At 36.2% G+C, this 18,276-nt stretch overlaps 1 protein-coding gene across 16 annotated transcripts in view; it reads right to left on the bottom strand.

Annotated features, from left to right (window-relative positions):
- Nucleotides 1–18,276, bottom strand: part of PUM2 (pumilio RNA binding family member 2) — a 74,483-nt gene that overhangs the window by 36,738 nt on the left and 19,469 nt on the right. For all 16 annotated transcript variants that reach the window (XM_068183371.1, XM_068183370.1, XM_068183369.1 and 13 more), the window contains exons 2-5: nucleotides 8,202–8,270; nucleotides 2,529–2,634; nucleotides 2,063–2,250; nucleotides 1,273–1,445 (exon numbers count right to left, since the gene is read on the bottom strand). In XM_068183371.1, the coding sequence (XP_068039472.1) occupies nucleotides 1,273–1,445; nucleotides 2,063–2,250; nucleotides 2,529–2,634; nucleotides 8,202–8,252 (518 nt within the window). In that variant the 5' untranslated portion in view covers nucleotides 8,253–8,270. The remainder of the gene's footprint in view (nucleotides 1–1,272; nucleotides 1,446–2,062; nucleotides 2,251–2,528; nucleotides 2,635–8,201; nucleotides 8,271–18,276) is intronic.

Raw genomic sequence — 18,276 nt, 5'->3', positions numbered from 1 at the left:
ATACTTCAATTATAAACCTCTGTTTTGGAGGGCTCTATACCACCACTTTATATGGCCCATTTCATTTAGATGGCCTTATTCTTTTCTTTTTTGAGAGGTTTACTGGTTTTGGATGCTTTTTTGCATTTGTGCATTTTTCAGTAACTTCTCTCTTTAAATAAAATACAGAAGGTACTTCACAAACACCTATCTCAAAATTGAAACTGATACCAGTAAAGAAAAGCAGGACAGAAGTTATTCTGTATTTGCTATGGGTAACAACGAAGGTAACTTTGTTTATTGTGCATATTGCAGCACACAACTGAAAGGAGCCAATGTGAGCTCTCTGGTATGCTTGGTATTGGATTATTTTCAGTGATGTCTTGAAAAATAGACCTCAAGAATCCCTCTTTAGCCTCAGGTAAATACATTTTTAAAACGGTAGGAAATACTTACGTATGGGATTCAAACATGCATTTTAATATACTTTTTCAGTAATGAACTAATGAAACCACAACTATCTGATCATGTTCATCACATTAATACAAATTTATGAGCAGCACTCTAGTTCTCTGTCATTTTAATTCTTCTGTATGACACTTACAAATGCATCACAGTCATTCAAGAAAGAAGGATCAGCCCTTAAAAAATACCCAATTTAAAATGCAGCTTAGTGTTAGAAAGAAAACCAGACTGGCTGTGCTGTCATATAAGAGTTCACTGTTCAAAAGCTTGAGCTTGGGCCAATCTATTTTTCCCTACAAAAACAACCAAACCACAATGCCATTCCATGGGTGACATTTAATTATATGAATAGGAAAATACATTGCTCCACCTTAGTCAAAGATATGGCTTCTATAAAGACTTATAGGGAAATGATTAGCTGTATTAGGCTGTGGGATCCACTAGCAAAATCAGAAGGGAAGTTAAAATTCTGTAGGACTTACTCCCTACAACACTCAGATGCAAAAGAGCATTAAAAAGAAGTAGAGAGAGAAAGAAACTTAGTTTGACATTAAAAGGGTTAAAGTTTTCATCCCTCTTTAATGCACCACATTCAGAAGGTACCCATTTACTTTTAATAGTTACTATGTTAAGATGAATTTGTCTCATGAGAAGTGACACACACATTAATGACATCCTAAGCAACGTGGCACAGTGGGAAAGGGAGGACTTGCAAGGGGAAGAATCAGTCTGCAGCCGGGTAATGTTTAAAGCTGACACACAAACCAGAACTGTAATAATGCCCTTAAGAGACATGCTTGTCTTCTTGAGAAACAGTTAAAAGCTTACTTAAAATCTTTGCAATCGGCATCCATTCCATTTGGCAAACCTCTGCCATTTATTTTAGTAACATCCTCATCATCTCCTTGTTTAAGATCTCTGTTTTTGTCCTCCTCAAATGGAGAAGCCTTGCCTTTCTGATCTCCTTTCTCAGGTCCATCTGTTTCAGCATCTCTAGTGCCCTGAGGAAAAAGAATCTGTTTGATTCTGAATATTGAACAGAACACAATAGGAGCACCACAAGGTGACCTAATTCTACACTACAGTGCACGTAAACAATACAAACAGTTTGTTGTCAATGAAATTGCATTTGGTGGGTCACTTGATCATCAAGTTTCAACCACATGCAATTAATAACTGCCAAAATGTGAAAAGGAATGCCAAGATTTATAATGGAAGAGCTAACTCAACCTTAACTATAGCGGTACTTTTAAAGCAGTAACACTTTGAATTAGAGAAAAGTTTATATTATACAATTAAAACATCCATTTACAAAATAAACCCACATGAAAACACAGAACATCTAGAATAAAGCTCATCACACATTTTAAATTAAGCTACTTGCAGTCTTTTTCCTACCTTTAAATAAAGTTTTTAGGAAAGCACTTCAAGACAGCTATTTAGTTAAGATGCCCAAACCACTTCCCTCTTCTGCCCCCTCCAACCAAAGAAGACAGACTGCAACTACTTCTTTCTAAAGAGTTAAAAATTAAAAAGAGACAAAGAGAATAGAAAATATAACCACATAACAAAGACCACAGCGGGTAACCAGGCAAGCTTAACACACTGCATTACTTACAAAAGCTCCTTTCCTAAACCGGGAATCCAATTTATCAGCTGGAGAGGAACTTAACACATATTCTACCATGCTCACTCCAAGGCCACCACTTTCTGATCGTGGAGACAATACAGCATTTACTTCACTGTTTCCATGAAAACCCTGTCCAGGCTTTCTCTGTACCATAATAGGCTGGGACATAGAATGGTCTGTTAAAAACAAATAAATAAATAAAACTATAGTATTTTTTTAAAATACAACTTGTAATGTTTGTGCTTTTCATTGCAACAGCAATATTAAGACAAAAAAGTAAATAAAAAATTCCAAATCGTGGTTTCAAAAATTGTTATTGAAACACAATCACCAAGCAGTATACATTGTCACAATTAAAATGAAAGTAAAATATAATATTCAGTTACAAAATCTGCTTTGAATAACATTCAGTAATCATGATTGATTTTTCAGTACATATACAACAATCACTTACGAGGAGCTCCCCATGCAGTCTCTCTCCACTCATCACCAAGGAATATCCCTTTTTGTCCATCTTTTGCTGAATCATCAGGTTCCCAAAACTTTTTGGCAGGTAAAAGCTGTTAAAAAAGAAGATGGTTTTATTTAAATATGGTTATAGATGGACAAAAATAACAGGAGGATATTAAGAGGATATGCAAGTAATCAGTTTTACATCATGGAATTACAGAATGGTTTGGGTTGGAAGGGATCATAAGGATCATCTAATTCTAACTTCCCTGCCATGGGCAGGATTGCCACTTACTAGAACAGGTTACACAAGGCCTTATCTGACCTGGTCTTTAACACTTCCATGGATAGGGCAGTCACATCTTCTCTGTACAGCCTGCTCCAGTGCCTCATCATCCACGTAGTAAAGAATTTCTTCCTTACATCTAATAAAAAATCTCTCCTCTTTTAATCTAAAACCATGTTCCGTCATTCCACCTTTCCTCATTCTGCCCTTGTAAATTTTGCTCTGCTTCCTTTTTTGCAAAAAAGGAATTGCTAAAATAACCCCAACAGTATTGAGATTCTGAAGTTATGAGAAAGAAATACAGAATATAGAAGCAGCTGTGAAAAAAACAAATCAAATTAATCCCTGTGTTAAGTCAAGACAATCTTCTCAGAAGCTTTAACTAACAGTGTCTTCCTGCCAAAGACTCTGAAGTTTGGCTGTTAACTAATACTGTGATAACCAGAAAGGGCAGCAGTTCATTGAGAACTTCACTTGGAAATGCATCATGTTCCAAATTTTAGAAAGTGACTAATGCATATGGTAGCAAGTCCTTATGGTCCTTTAGACCATAGGGCTGTTAAAAATCTGTGACATTCATATGTAAAGTTCCACATACCAACACTGTTCTTTAGATGTATGTTTTTTTTCATTCCTACTTGTAAAACAGAAGGTGTCATGTTAGATCAGTACTTCTTGTACTGTCTTCAACAACAGAAAGACTTAGTGTGACATGACAGAAGCACCACACAAACAAGAATTCCTCAAATACTAGCATCCTTTTAGCTTTGATTTTACTAGTTTATTCCTGTACCTTTTCCCATCAGTAACAGTACAACAGCCAAACTCTACATGTCATATTTTCCCTATATGTAACTAATGTATTCTTAGACAGAATAGGTACTTTACAAGGTACATCAACAGAAAGTAAAGTGAAAACAACTTGCAAAATGTAGGGAAGAAGAAAGCTGCACAACCCATCAGATTCTGTATAATGTAATGCTGCATTCAGAATTTTAAATGTTGTGAAATTAGAAAAAAATAAATGTAATCTGAAGAAGCTGTCTGCAATAAATGAGTACATTCTGTAAATTTGCTTCTTCTGTAACTTAACTGACTAAAAAACCCTTCTGAACTTCACAGGTGGTTAGTATGAGCCTTGATGAAACTACTAACAGGAGTCAGTATATAATACAGATATTTCTTAGTGTGACACTGAAAGTGCTTGTGAAAACAGCCTCAAGAGGAGGTGGATAAGACTGACACTTGCAGGCCCCAGTATTATTAGTGCAACAAGAGGTGACAAGAGCTTCTCTAGACAAATTAAAGATTGCTCTTTTTCTGGGCTGCCCAGAGTTCTTACCAGAAATGAAGGTGTTTGACTGGTTAACCTAAAATCCCTAGACTCCTTACAGAAATTCATTAACAGAGAAGGATTCAGGTGGGAGGACGATAAACAGCCAAAGCTCAAGAAAACTACAGGAGAATGTTATGCTTGCAAGAAATGATGTACTGTTGTGATCTGCCCTGACAGAGATGCCCACTCTCAAATGCATTGTAGAATCACCACCAGGTGTCAACCAAACATAATTTGCAAACAGCAGGAAATTAAGTTTACCTCAAATTTAAGGGCTGAAGTTAGCCATCCAAAGGCAGAGAAATAGAATAATGGAAACTTACAACTGCATTTCAACTAAAAGCAGAAGATTACAAAATCCAGATCTGCCTATGGAATCTACACATCATTTTTAGCTTTCTATTTGTAAAAGGTTTGCAGTACTACCTAATTTTCATTTTCTAGGAGAGTGGTAGAACAGAATACAAGCATTTAATGTTATCTAAAAAACCTTGCTTTTGGGAATCATATTTTATTTTAAATGCTGTCTAAGCCAATTTCAAATATGTGTCCAGCTGAGAGCTTTGAAACACCTAAGTGAAGGTGTCACCACCTAACACAACCCTGTCAGAATAAAACAGATCTAGTAATATCTCAAGTGCCATAAAATGAGAATTACCTGAAGCATGCTTACCCTGGAATTAGAAAATTCTACTATCAGACAGGTATGTTCAGACAACTCAGTGTTAAGAACAATAACCAAATTTAGAGCAGAAGACACTGCAATACTGGTTTTGATATCAAAACTCATTCATATGATTTGCATGAGAGGAAAAACTGTCCCCTGGTAGAAAGAAGCAATAATCCTCACTGCAAAAGTACAAGTTATTTCAGGGGGAATTTTGCTGCTGCTGTTGTTTGTGTGGGTTTTTTAAGGTTTGTTTTGGTTTTTTGAGGTTTGCCCCTTTTTTTTTTTTAACTACTTACCCTCAAATTTCGAACAGATAAATTCAACTTTCAGTCTTCATGCACTTTATTACACAAAGAACGCAAAGTATCTTTTAACACAAAACATAACGCATGATCCATACTGAGAGGCTAAATTTAAACTACTGAAGATTAAACAGATTTACTGAAATGATTTTCATAAAATTTCTACACAACAAAGTCCCTCGAAAATAAATGCAATTTTACAAAGTTTACAATATTGCAACTCCCTGAGAGACAATGATTTAGATTTAATATTTATTTTGATAGATGGGTATAACATACACTATGCTCTTTTTAAATGAATGTAGTAGCTCTTGGATTGTCAAATAAACAGCCCTATCAGTTGTCAATTCTTCTAACTGTAGAATTAAAATAAAATAAGTACTTTTCAGAAAAATGAAACAGATGGGAAAAACAATGTGTTTGATTAGTTCTACCAAAAAAGACTTCATCCAGAAGTCATCTCAAATCAATACAGATGGTTAAAATCATTGTGCTTTACTCTCTGATAGCATGTGTTTTCCTCAGCATTTTCTGCATTTAGTGCAATAAAACACAAACTTTACAAAGATGCATCCAATTATAAGTAAAAATAATGGAGAAGGTTGTCGTATTTCTTACTAAACTCTCCCAAAAGTACACTAAATGTGTCCTTTTCAGTACCAGCACCGATCCCTGTTAGGAGTCTGCCAGACGAACAAAGCCCTTTACCACACACAATAATAACAAGCAGCTAGACTAACTCTGCCTCTTAACCAGCTCTCTCATATGAAACTGCACAGTCTCCACTGCTGACTCTTGAATTAAGGATTTTTAAATTATTTTTTTAAATTTATTTTTAAGATCAGAAGTTATTCCTGCAGAGCTCAATGAACACCTCAGCTGAATTTCTCTGAATGAAGTTTTGACACTAGAAATGAATATTTTGTTCCTAAAATGAACTGTTGTTGCTTTGACCCTTTAAGTTAAACCAACAGACATTATCAAAAGAAGATTAAGTTTACTGTTCTGTTTGGCACTAAGTTTTGTGCGGCTGTAGTGGGTCACACTGAAGTCCTGCAGCCCACTCTGGCTTGCCCTTTGATATAGCAAACAGATGCCCACAGAGAAACAGCACCATGTGTTCTTATTTCTTTAGAATACTAACGTGACCTTGCCGGTCACCACAGATTTTGGGAGCTGGAACTAGAAGCATCATCTGTGTATAACCGATGTAACAATTTAACCAAGCAAAAATTGTGAAACACATTTAGAGAAAGATATCTGCAACACAGACGTAACAGCCTCCTAATGCCAAGTATTGATACCCAGTTGTGAAGAAAAGTATTAGTAAAGATTAGAATTATGAAAAAGAAATTTATTTCAGTTCAGAGAAAAATCCTGGCAGACACAGAAAATAAGGAACATGATTTCCCAATAGCTAGAAACAGTTCACTTGATATGACCTCTCTTTCACACCTTTCAAAGCATATGGAGGATAGCATGTAGGAGCCTCTACCAATTCTAGCTTACTTTATAAGGATGTTTCCTTTAATATTCTAGAAGGCTATAATCAAGAAGAAGATTAAAAGAGCCATGGAATGTGTCCCAGAACTACTTTACTGTTGTGCGATACATCAAGAAAATTACTGAGTAAGTCAATCTAGCTATGTGAACCTGTATTACCTCAAGATACCTGGAAGACACCATTGAAACAAAAGACAAAATAACCTGGTGAGTGCAGGGTCACAATATAGTATCAATTTCTGATGCTGCAGTAGTGTATCAAAACTCTGACTCTTTGTGTGTGGTGTTTTTAAACATCTTTATAGATCCACTGAATGCCATGAAAATAAACCAACAGATTCCTAATCATGCAGAAATATATCCCTCCATCTGAGATAACCGAAAATGAAGATTGGTATGAACAGTCATCTATACTGTAATTTAATTCCCAGGCATTTGTGCCATCCTTCACTTTCACTGCTTTCAATCTTTTTAGAGTATTTTGTGGTACTATCACAGATACTTCACTAACACTTTTACTTTTCAAAAGGAGTTTTAAGAACTGGGAGGGGAGCAGTGTGACTACTCAGGCTTCTAAAGAACAGGTCTTCATCTATTTTTTTCAAATGGGAGATGGTTCAAAGACAACCCTGGATGAAGCAAAAATTGCTGAAAAGCCAAGTGATTCCTGAATGCTTCTTTAAAATTAAAAAAAAAAACAAGTAGCAATGGTCATGTGTCTGCTCAGAAACAGTCAGCAACAAGAACACAGCACGTATTTTTCATCAGTAGTTATAGTTTCCATAAAGACTCCTACTATCATTTTGAGAAAGTTAGGCTGCAATATTGTCACTGGTTCAACTATCAACTGAATTAGGTAAATGCCCAGCAAGACAAAAGGATCCACATTTGAATCTTAGTTCAACATGAATTTCGCCACCAGGTTCGATCAGGGCAAATAACCCTAATACTTGTCAATTACCTTCTAAACAGTTGAGGAAACTGCTCTTGAAGGAGTCAAGCCATCCTTCATGTTCTTAAATTCTTTCCCCCAACATTACAGTACACTGACTTAAACAACCCCAAACAAATGAATCAGTCAAAAGAAATAGTCCTTCTTCCCTCCAGTTAAATTACATAACAGCATTCTTCAACCTAGGTAAAATCTTTTAAGGAGTAATAACCAGTGAAAAAATAGTAAATTACCACACATTCCTGCTGGGTATGCCAGTTCACTTTTTCTGGAGCCAAACCTTTTTTTCAAATCCCAGTCTCCTTGGCTTCTCAGGAGTAGCAAGCAATTGTTCCACTAGCTTAGATACAGTGAGAGTGAAAACATGCCTCCTTTCACAGAATTGTACACTCTTACAAAAACTTACCCTTTCACTCCCCACAACTATCACTCATCTAACAAGAAAGACAGACCCAGCAGAACCAGTCAAAAAAAACCCAAGGTTCTTTTAATGTAATTAAAAGAACCCAAGACAGAAACAATCAACTTGTTCTTTAGAGAAGCTTTTTGCTTCATGTTGTATTATTTAGACTTAAACTGTATCAACATTTCCAAACCACCAACTGGATTTTCAGCCCTCAGTAATTACCTCTCCCATTCCCCGAGATTCTAGGGCCAGAGCTTGAAACTCATGATTCATCTCATCCACAGATCGAACCTGTAGAGGGAAAACAGAAAGAAAAATCCATTAGTGAAATACCTTTTCAAAAGTTAGAGTTTTCAATACTCCAGAAGATTTCTGAATATTGAAAGCACACAAAAAAATGTGCTTCCCAATTTAGTCTGAACAGGAGTCTGGATTTCATTAACAGATATAGCTAGTGACCAATTTAATGTGCCCTGCTAATATAACAACATGCAAGAAATTCCAAGAGACTTAAACAGTTTAATCTCCACATATCTGTACAGATATTGCTCAATATAGAAACGGTAGCCAATAGTACATTTGCAGTGAATGTGAAAAAAAAGAGGTGAAATTAAATATTTGGGCATATAAAATACTTTAGAAAGGAGAGGAACTGTTGCCCACTGTTACTGAGTACACCTGGCAGCAAACAAAGAAAAGCTCACATGGCAGGTCACAAAACCTACTAGCAATGCGTTGCTTTTAAAATCTAGTAACTGAGTGCATTATCACAATTCCTCATGTTTTCTTCCAGGAAATCACATTTTTCCTTCTCCACAGGTTGGGGTTTTTTTTTTTTTTTTTTTTTTTTTTTTTTTTTTTTTTTTTTTTTTTTTGATGGTTGCAAATATGAAAGGTATTTTACTAAAGTAAGAGTTGCTGCTGCAACAAACCACCTCCTTTTTACATGGCACAGACACAATGCACTGGGCTCATTCTTTTCTGAGAAAATGGTTTCCAGAAGGACTTTTCAAAGCCAGGATAAGCTGAGAAAAACAAATAATATAAGGAAATTCAGAGTTGTTTCTTTTCCTTCTCTTCTCTCCAAATAGTGACATCCAGCAGGCAAAGTTATTCAAGTTCAAATTAAAATTAACTTCCCTCTCAACACTGCTCTCTTGAGAAGTTACTTTCACCAGTAAATCCATCTGTTTACACCAGCCAATAAACCAAACTGAAGTTACTCCACACAGCTGATAACACATAACTAACACTTTTCAATAGATGCACAAATACTAGGCAAAGAAACAATCTGGTGCTTTCAACATTCTGGCACAAACAACTCTTTCTTAGCATTGGAAAAGTGGCCAACAGATGTTCCATCCTCAAAATTTTACTCCCAAACTATTGTTATTGCCTCAGTCATTCTAAGACATTAACTTCTGGGGTTGAGTGTCTCTCTGCTTTTGACAAATTTTGCAGCGCCAAGAAATATTCTGTCTTGAAGAACAATATTTTAGTTAAGGTGGAGTCTAAAATCACTTCCCAACAATTTCATTGAGATAATGAAGAGCAAATTTAGTTTCAGACTGAATGATGGGGTAGGCACATCAGCACACTGGCCTTATTCCAGTAATGCTGACACTTAATTAGTTTGATTTTAGTTTTTTTAAAAACTGAAAGCAGATTTTAATATATCCCTAAAAAAGCTGAAGTTATTTTTCTACAAATGAGTATTTTAAAAAACAGATTCATATTTTATGCAAAACTTTTATTAGCTCCAAGTGATAATAAAATATTTGTGCACGCACACAGAAAATATAACAGTAGAAGAGCAATTACTTGAAAAATCAGAAACTCAAACCTTGAAGACTTCTGAATTTGAATATTACAATTTCTGAAAACATAATTTCTTCTACAGATTGTTAAGAGAACTGATTATCTTACCTAGCTAGGTCATTGTTTGTGCTGAGGTCATGCACTTTGGTTTCAATTACAAACCAGTATTAATTTAGGTACTTCTGTCTCAATATGTAGTTTTGATCTAAAGATCTCTAATCAGATATGCAGGTAAAGCTTCCCAAACTATATTTACCATAAACACTACCCAAATCACTGTTAGATAGTAAACAACCAAGCTTGAAAGAGGCATCATTTTTTTGGTTGCAGTGGTCTTTGGGTGGATTGTTTGGGGTTTGTTGTTTGGCTTTTTTTGTTGGTTTTAACTTTCAGTGGTGGTGGCTTTATTTGTTTACTGTTCTTCTGGTGTTGCAAGGCCTAATAATAAATGCTTATTTTTCACAATTCAGTGAAGTCCAAAAACCATGGCCACCCTTCCTTCCATGTCTCTGAGAAAAGACAATCTAAGAATCAGGGTAAGAGCACAGCTAACTCCATTCTTCCTCTAAGCAGTTCCAATATCATTATAAGAAACTAAAGTTTTATGAAACTGTAAATATATTTTAGCACAATGAACATTAATTTTGCACACCAGCCTCTTTCTTGAAAAATTAAAATTTAAGTTAGCATTATCTATTGCTAATCAGTAGCAAGAGAAAAAATAGTCATTTTTTCCACCAAAAACAACAGTCCACAAGATCCTGCTCCATATCATAAATTTGTGTTTCACAGATCGTTTACAAACTGGAGAAAACACAGGCAGCACCAGTATCTCCATGTCCTTTTTCAACACTAACCCAACCCTGTCATTCCAACAACAGAAGAAAACATCCAGAATGACACACAGCTAGATCTCCTATATATAAAAACATGCCCTTTCCCCAAAGGAAAAACTTTGGTTGGGATTATCTGTATTACCAAGGAGTTTTATTTTCTCTAATTCAATACCGGCATTAACTTAATTCATAGGTTCCAGAAATAAACATTTTAATACTTTCTAAAACACAAATTCAGAACATAAAAAAAAAAAAAAAAAACAAACCCTTTTTCTATTTTTATTCATACCCTGTTATACAGAATAATTCATAAATCAAAAAGAGGCCTGTGGAACTGCTCAACATTTACAAGGTTTTTTTCCCTGGTTTTGTTTGATTACATCACTGCCTCATCCCTGGAACTGCTCATGGCCAGGCTGGAGGGGCTCTGAGCAACCTGATCTAACAGAAGGTGTCCCTGCCCATGGCAAGGTACTGGACAACTGTTTCAAACTTCCAATACACAGCAGATAATCCCACAGGGCCCCCAAATTATGCACAGATATTACATACCGAGCCGTCTTTAGGTAAAACAGTTCCTCACATACTGCTGTTACATAGGTAGAATGGCTTAAGCATTCATGATTTCCTCCCCCTTAACACATCAACAGAAAATCCTCATCTTCTTCTACAGGCTCTAGGTACAACATACCAGCACATTTTAGTCCATTTTTCATTGCAGCATTAGCAATGAGATTTTAACACAAAATTTCTGTTTAAAACCAAAATTATGTTTTAGTAGACTCTTTCTTTCTAAAGTTTACACCTCCTCTCTCTCCTTGAAATTTAAAATAATTTTTAATAAATCTAGAGGCCTACACAAAACCCATTCCTTTACTCTGTTGAGACTCTGTAGAGGACAGCCTTGCCACACTTCACCCGACAGTTTCCAGCACTCCCCTTAAATGAACTTGGTAACCCATTGAGGTAACTGTTTGATTCAGAAGGTTTTTTCACTCCTTTTCCATGCATGAGAATTCCACCAGATCACCCAGAGGCCACTACATTGAGGAGAGCAACAAGGAGAACCTGGTGTGGAGTGAGGTGGGTCAGGAGCATCCACTCAGTGCTACCTACATGGTAACTGTACCAGAAACATGAAACGCTGCTCTCGGTAACTCAGGACAGAATTCGGGAGGCGCTCTTGACTGGAAATCATCTAGAATTACCACAAGAAACACTGCTTACAGTAATATCCATTTCTGAAATCCAGGCAACCAGATCTTGGGACAACTACTCTCTCAAATAACCCTGAATCTTGCCAGAAATAAGCTTGTAACCATTTTCTTGCAAAAGCAAACAGCTCCTTCTTTGAAAAAAGGCCTGTGGAAAATAGTAACATAAAATACAGTATCAAAGAGAAAAATATGACTTTATTTTATACATCAAAAGTGGTTAAACCAGATGACCAGAAAGGAGGAAACCGCTTTTTCTGCATTAAGAAATGCCAAATCCCATCCCTCCCCTCTTAGATGAATACCCTAACCACTGTGACAAAGAAGACATATTTTGCAGTTGAAGTTGTGTCCTAGGCCAGAAATTCAACACAGAACACCTGGTAATTACAGCACTGGGACTGGAAAGAAAGCAAAGCTGCTGTTTACACTGCAAATGCTTCGGCATTTTTCTTAATTTTACTGATTGACTTCAATGCAAAATACACTTCCAGCATCTTTCTACAGGAGTGGCTCTTCTGTAGCATTTATTTTATGCAATATATGTGCTTATGGCAGAGATTAAACATTATGATCAACTTAATCTATTTTGAAAACCCAATACATAGCAATTCTGCCAGTCCTCTATTAAGCTGAACACTGTACTGTAAAGCCATGTCAGACACTTGACAAGACATTTAAAAAGTGCCCAAAAAGACAGCTCAACAAAAACCTTTCAGATAGGTGAACAACTTGAAATTACTAAATAAAACCAGTATTATTAATACAAATATTAGAAATCTAGAACAGATTCATAACAAAGGACAAGAAAGAATAACTACATAACCAGCCTAAACTGCACATCTCCAAACCTGTTATACCATAGTAAAGTAAATGGCTGTCTATAGAGATTTCTACTTTATAATGTTTTTGCCAAAATTACATAAAACATCCTTACTTTGATTAAGAGACCAACCCACAGTGCACCCAGACAACAAAAGCTGTTGAGTAGCTGAACAGGAAACTACAAGAAGCACAACTGAACTGTTTTGTACCCTAAGCACTAACTATTTTCTGTAACATTAAAAGAAAACAAGACATTTGTTTGATTAAAGCTGCTTTTGAGTAGATAGATCTTCTCATACCTCTTGGAAGCATCAGAGAACCAGAGGTTCACTTACTACTGAACTGGTTAGTGAAAGTTACTGCTCCTAAGTAATTGAAAGTCAACAGGTGCTGTGTTTTGATAAGAGGCAAGGTTTTCTGAGGGCCACATGGAACCGTAACACAACTGAAAATTTCACAAAATACTCCAAAACGTCCAGGCTCCTTAAGCAGTCCAAACAAAGAAGGTGTAAGACACTTCTGACAAAAGACTTAGGCAACCAATTTTAAGTTCTAACAAATATTTATATTATTACAATCTCGAAACTACATCTTTCTCCAGTAAGCACTTAACAATTTTCACTGTGTTAAAGTAGTGTTCTAAAGCCAAACAAAACTTTTGCAGGGAAGTGAATAATTCTTCAATTGCAGTATTTTTGGCTTCTTAACTCATTCTCAGACTGAGCAGTACTATACTTCTGCACTCTATGACCCCTAGTACATCCAAATATTCTAGCAAGATCAAATTTTTCCATTTAGTTGGCTTGGCTCAGCAATCACTCGGGATCTTAAGGTTCTTGTGCTTTATTTCCTTGTGAGCTCTGTATTGTAGTTTGAGAAGCAATCCTAGCAGCACTGAGAACACTGTCAATGACAGAAAAGAGCAGATTTTGAGGTGGGGCTTCTGCAGCACATTAAAGGGGCAGGGGAATACCCTGAGCCAAAGCAGATACCAGCCTGCTGAAAAAGCCAACTCACATTCTTTGCTTGCTTGTTTTCAACAGGAATAGCAATAACCTCAAAGCCTGCACAGAGGAGAAATGAATTCTCCAGGTTTTTATCAACAGCATGTATAAAAATGCATATATGTTATATATATATCAAAGTATGCTGGATAGTATCTCACAAGTTGCCATCAAGTTTGGAAAATACTGATTTACTTGCATAGTCTTCTGCCAACAGATGACACAGAGAAATCATTATTATATCATCACTATCCACAGAGAAAAGCAGAGGAAAATGATGGACATCTTGCCTCCTGTTTCAGAACTACATGATGGCTCATTCAAAGCCAGCTAAGGATTCTAAGAAATTGCACTTGCTTCCCCTAAAAATGAACTCTTCCATCACATAAGAAACTTGCCTCTTCTTTGCACAGGCCTTCATGATTCTCCTTCCCACCCAACCAGTTCAAGCTGTGCCCTAAGACAGGCAGAACTGTTTGTACAAGTTTTCCTAAACTACTGTCAAATGTCCTCAAGCTCAGGATTTTAATCTGTACAGCCAAATACTGGCAGAGCTACCAGGCTCACATAAATTACTGTGTTTGTACTGAAACCAGACTTCATAACCATTTATAACAGTTACACTGTTTGCACCATTTGAAAAGTTGAAGTGATATACTCCTACATAAATAGGGCATATAGTTTTGACTAAATAACTAGCAGATTTCTCAGTTTTTTAATTGCGTAAGAGTTTCATTCAAAAGAGTTTTTAAGAAATGTACAGCACAGCAGGGAGGGTAATAGAAGTTTGCAAAATAAAAATCTAGAAATGTGATAAGAAGTATATAATTTTACAAAATAGAATAAAAACTTGTCCAGTGAGAGTTTTTGTAAACAGGAAATTATTTTAAAAAATTTAATTAGAACAGTTGAATACAATAATATTTCCCACACACCTTTTAGCTTATTATTTAAATGAGCTACAAGAAAACATAATTCTTAAAAGAAGTGGCTGACTGGTCCTTTACTGCTCAGAAATCAAACTGAAGAACTATTTTTAATGCAAGAAAATTCTTTCATACAGGTTTAATCACCAATATGAAATAGTTTAGGTACAAGTATCATGTAGTTTGGTGAGACTCTTCATCTTCCTTTGCTGCACACATTATTCTGCAACTCTCACTCCAATGATCCTTCATAAATATACCAGAAACAAAAAAGGAAGACACTAAATATATTCAGAAATTTGAAAACAAAGCTGTGAAATGAAATATGAGTTGCAGTTTCTGTCTAAACATGCTTATTTTAATTGGTGCTGATTACTTATATGCATATTACTGAACTATTTTTTTTCTGATTTTAAATATCTACACTTCTTGTTAAGTTCGTTAGTCAGCATCCCCTTTCTAGTAGCAGTAGCAAGTGCTACGAGTGGTGTAACCGAAGTTTAGAGGAATTTAAGAGCCAAATTTGTAACCATTATTATCCTGTTCTACACAGAACGGCTCTGTCAGTGAGTAATAACAATCCAGCTACTTCTATACAGAAGTGTGACATTAATTTGATATGCTGCTGTTTTGAGACATCAGCTTTCATTACATCATCATTTGCGCTCATTCAAAAACTTTATTTAGTAAATTAAAAACCTTAAAAAAAACTTTGAGTGCTTTCCAGGCAATATACTATAAAAAAAAGGCTTAAAACTTTGCCTTTTCTGAAGATGAAAACTTTGTATAAACTCTAAAGATATTTACACACAAGCAGGAACTAGGGACAATTTATCTCAATGTATTTTGTAATGATTAATGACACATAGCTTTCATTCTAATAGAGTCAACAAGCTTGTCTTAAATGTGTTAACAAGAATTGGAACATTGGAAACCACAGGCCTTGAATCAAGTATAATTTCCATAAATTAATTTTCTACATTTTAATCAAGAATACTTTTTTCTGATGTGTCTTCTTTAGAAACCTCAACTATCTTCACTTCTCTGTTTATTACCAAGGAATCTAAAACAGAACATCTCCCCTACACAAATGTTTGGAAAATAAAAAAAAAAAACCACCCAGAGTTTAAATTTCTGTTTGACAAATTATGGGGTTTTAACACCATTTTAATGTGATCATAAGGAATCCCATGGAACATAACTAATTTTACACAGAATCATTTATATGAAGAAAATTATTTCATATGCATCTACATACACAAGGACACCACACCTATGAAAAGTGGGGCTGAGGAAATACCAGACGTCACTCTAACAGCATTTCCAGGAAACAGTTTTACTTTGTGTTATTGTAGAGCTGATATCACAAACATTCCTCCCACCCCCAACAGCTGATACGTAACTGTGGTGTTATATTTCAGTTAAATGGTATGCTCTGTCTCACCCCTGGAAAATGTCTGGTTTATTCCAAGCCTGTGATCCTCCCCTGCAGTATCCTGTGTCTGTAATGCCATTGGCCCGATCTGTTCCGCGCCCACTTTGAATCTCCCTGTTCAGTGTGCCGGGGGACGGTTCTCTCTCTCTTCGCGGCTCTCCTGGCCGGTGCTCTCTCAGCCCCTCTCTCCCCCTTCCCTTTCCCCCCTCACTCCCTTTTCCCCCCCTCTCCCTCAGAAACCATGCTGCCTCCCGGGGGTAGGACCCCCAATAAACCCTCATCTAACGAGCACCCTCAGAAGCCGTGTGGAGTCTCCTTGCCTGCCTGCTGCCTCCAGTGAACTCACAGCCTTGGGGGGCCCCCACCCCGGAGGGTCCCCCCAAACGCGCTACAAGTAACAATCCCTTTCTTCAGAGCACTTACTTTCACTTTGTTTCCTCCAGAATATGGAAGATTCATTTGCCACACAAAATATTAATTTGTCAAGGATTTAGTTTTCAGTAACACTACATGGAAAAACTGAAGTTCTCCCAGTAATTCTCCTGCTCAGAAGTTTCCAGCATCATGAAACTCATGATCCAGTATCATTTCAACAAGCTATTGGCCTTTCGGTTTTGGTTTTTTTTTTCCCCCTCCTGAGCAGGCAAGAAGAAACTAGGTGATACCAGCAGTCTGATCTTCTCAAAGTGAGTGCTACAACCAGAGATGAAACTACCTAGCTCTTATGCAATGAAGTGAACAGCTGATAGTACAAAAAATACCTACAAACAAACAAACAGATTGGAATTTTTAGACTCCTCATGACTCCTTATTCCACTACAAACAACTGCCTTTTGCAAAGAAAGGTGCTGACACAACACACAACTTCTCTGTATCCCCAGCATAAAATAACAGTGAAAAACCCCACGGTTTCCTATGTGTCAGTCTGCTTCAAAATCCACCTTGAATTTTTTTGTGCTTTTATACTCTGCATAACCTCAAGGAGAGCCAGGGAATGGTAAAACTAACTTCTTTCAGTGTATTTTTTTAGTTCCTCCCTTGCTACAGGGAAGCATATCTGTTTTCTACTTATCTGCCTACAGCAGGAGAACGGACATTTAAAGAAATTGCTGTTATCAATGATTTCAGCTGTTTTCTAAGGATGTTCGCTTTGGACAACAAGCATTTAAACTACCTGTAGATTTCTACAATTGCCTAAAAGCTGGAAAAAACAGCCAACTCTAAAAAAATACAACTTGAGACTACTTTTGACTCAGTAAGCATCACTTCTAATTCACTAAGAGTTGCAGCCCAGCTTTGGACATTAATATCTCATTAAGTGCTGGCTAGCATAGTCCTCCAAAGGAAGTAAAAATCTAAAGTAACACCAAAGACTTTATACCAATGACAGTAAACAAAAGTAAAAAAATAAAATTAAGCAGGCTATTTAGAATTGAAATTGAAGCGACAAAAGCTTTTTAACAAGAATTAGTTAAAAGATTGCTATTGATACATCTGTGCTTCAAAGGATTTAAAGCCAAATACTTCAACTTTTTCATTTAAGAAGTCGAAAATTTAAGGGCAGTTACACATAAAAGCCTCTATCAGTACATGGACAGGCACAGTACGTAGGGCAGGCAAAAGCAGTAATTGTGAATAGAAACAACCCACATTTGAATTATCATCTAAAAAAATATCAGATGGTGATTTTATGGGCAAAATCTCTGGTTAGATGTCTAAATTGCAGGTTATTCATCTTCACACAAAATAAAGTTTTCCCTGAAATAATTTACCCAACTACATGCTTCCCTTCACTATTTATCCACTTTGCGTTTTCTTCATCTTTACACTGAAGAGAAAAAAGCTTTCACATAACTCTTCATAAAGACACACAAGGGCCTTCTTCACCCTGACTTTAATGAAACTGGTACTGAGTCAAGGTAGTTCAGAAAGCTAAATGCAGCTCCTCTGTGCAATACAGCAGTGTCTTATTTTCAAAACCACCAATTTTAAATCACATTAAAAAAGGCAAACAGCATTCTAAACCCACCAGTAAGAACTTAGATTAAGCAAAAGAACTAACACTAACCCATATTTTTATTTTCTTGACACCATGAATAATGTAAGGAAATGAATAAGAACACATCAAGAAATTTGCTGCAAATGCAAAACACTTGAATGCCTATACATAGTCTTTTTTAGCCAAGTTTTCTGGCTCCCACCACCTGGATGCCATGCAAAACTCTCCTAAAAGCCTAAA

Source organism: Anomalospiza imberbis, chromosome 3 (assembly GCF_031753505.1).
Source record: "Anomalospiza imberbis isolate Cuckoo-Finch-1a 21T00152 chromosome 3, ASM3175350v1, whole genome shotgun sequence".
Lineage (NCBI taxonomy): Eukaryota > Metazoa > Chordata > Aves > Passeriformes > Viduidae > Anomalospiza > Anomalospiza imberbis.
The sequence above is the reverse complement of the archived record's forward strand: the minus strand, read 5'-3'. Positions and strand labels throughout refer to the sequence as shown.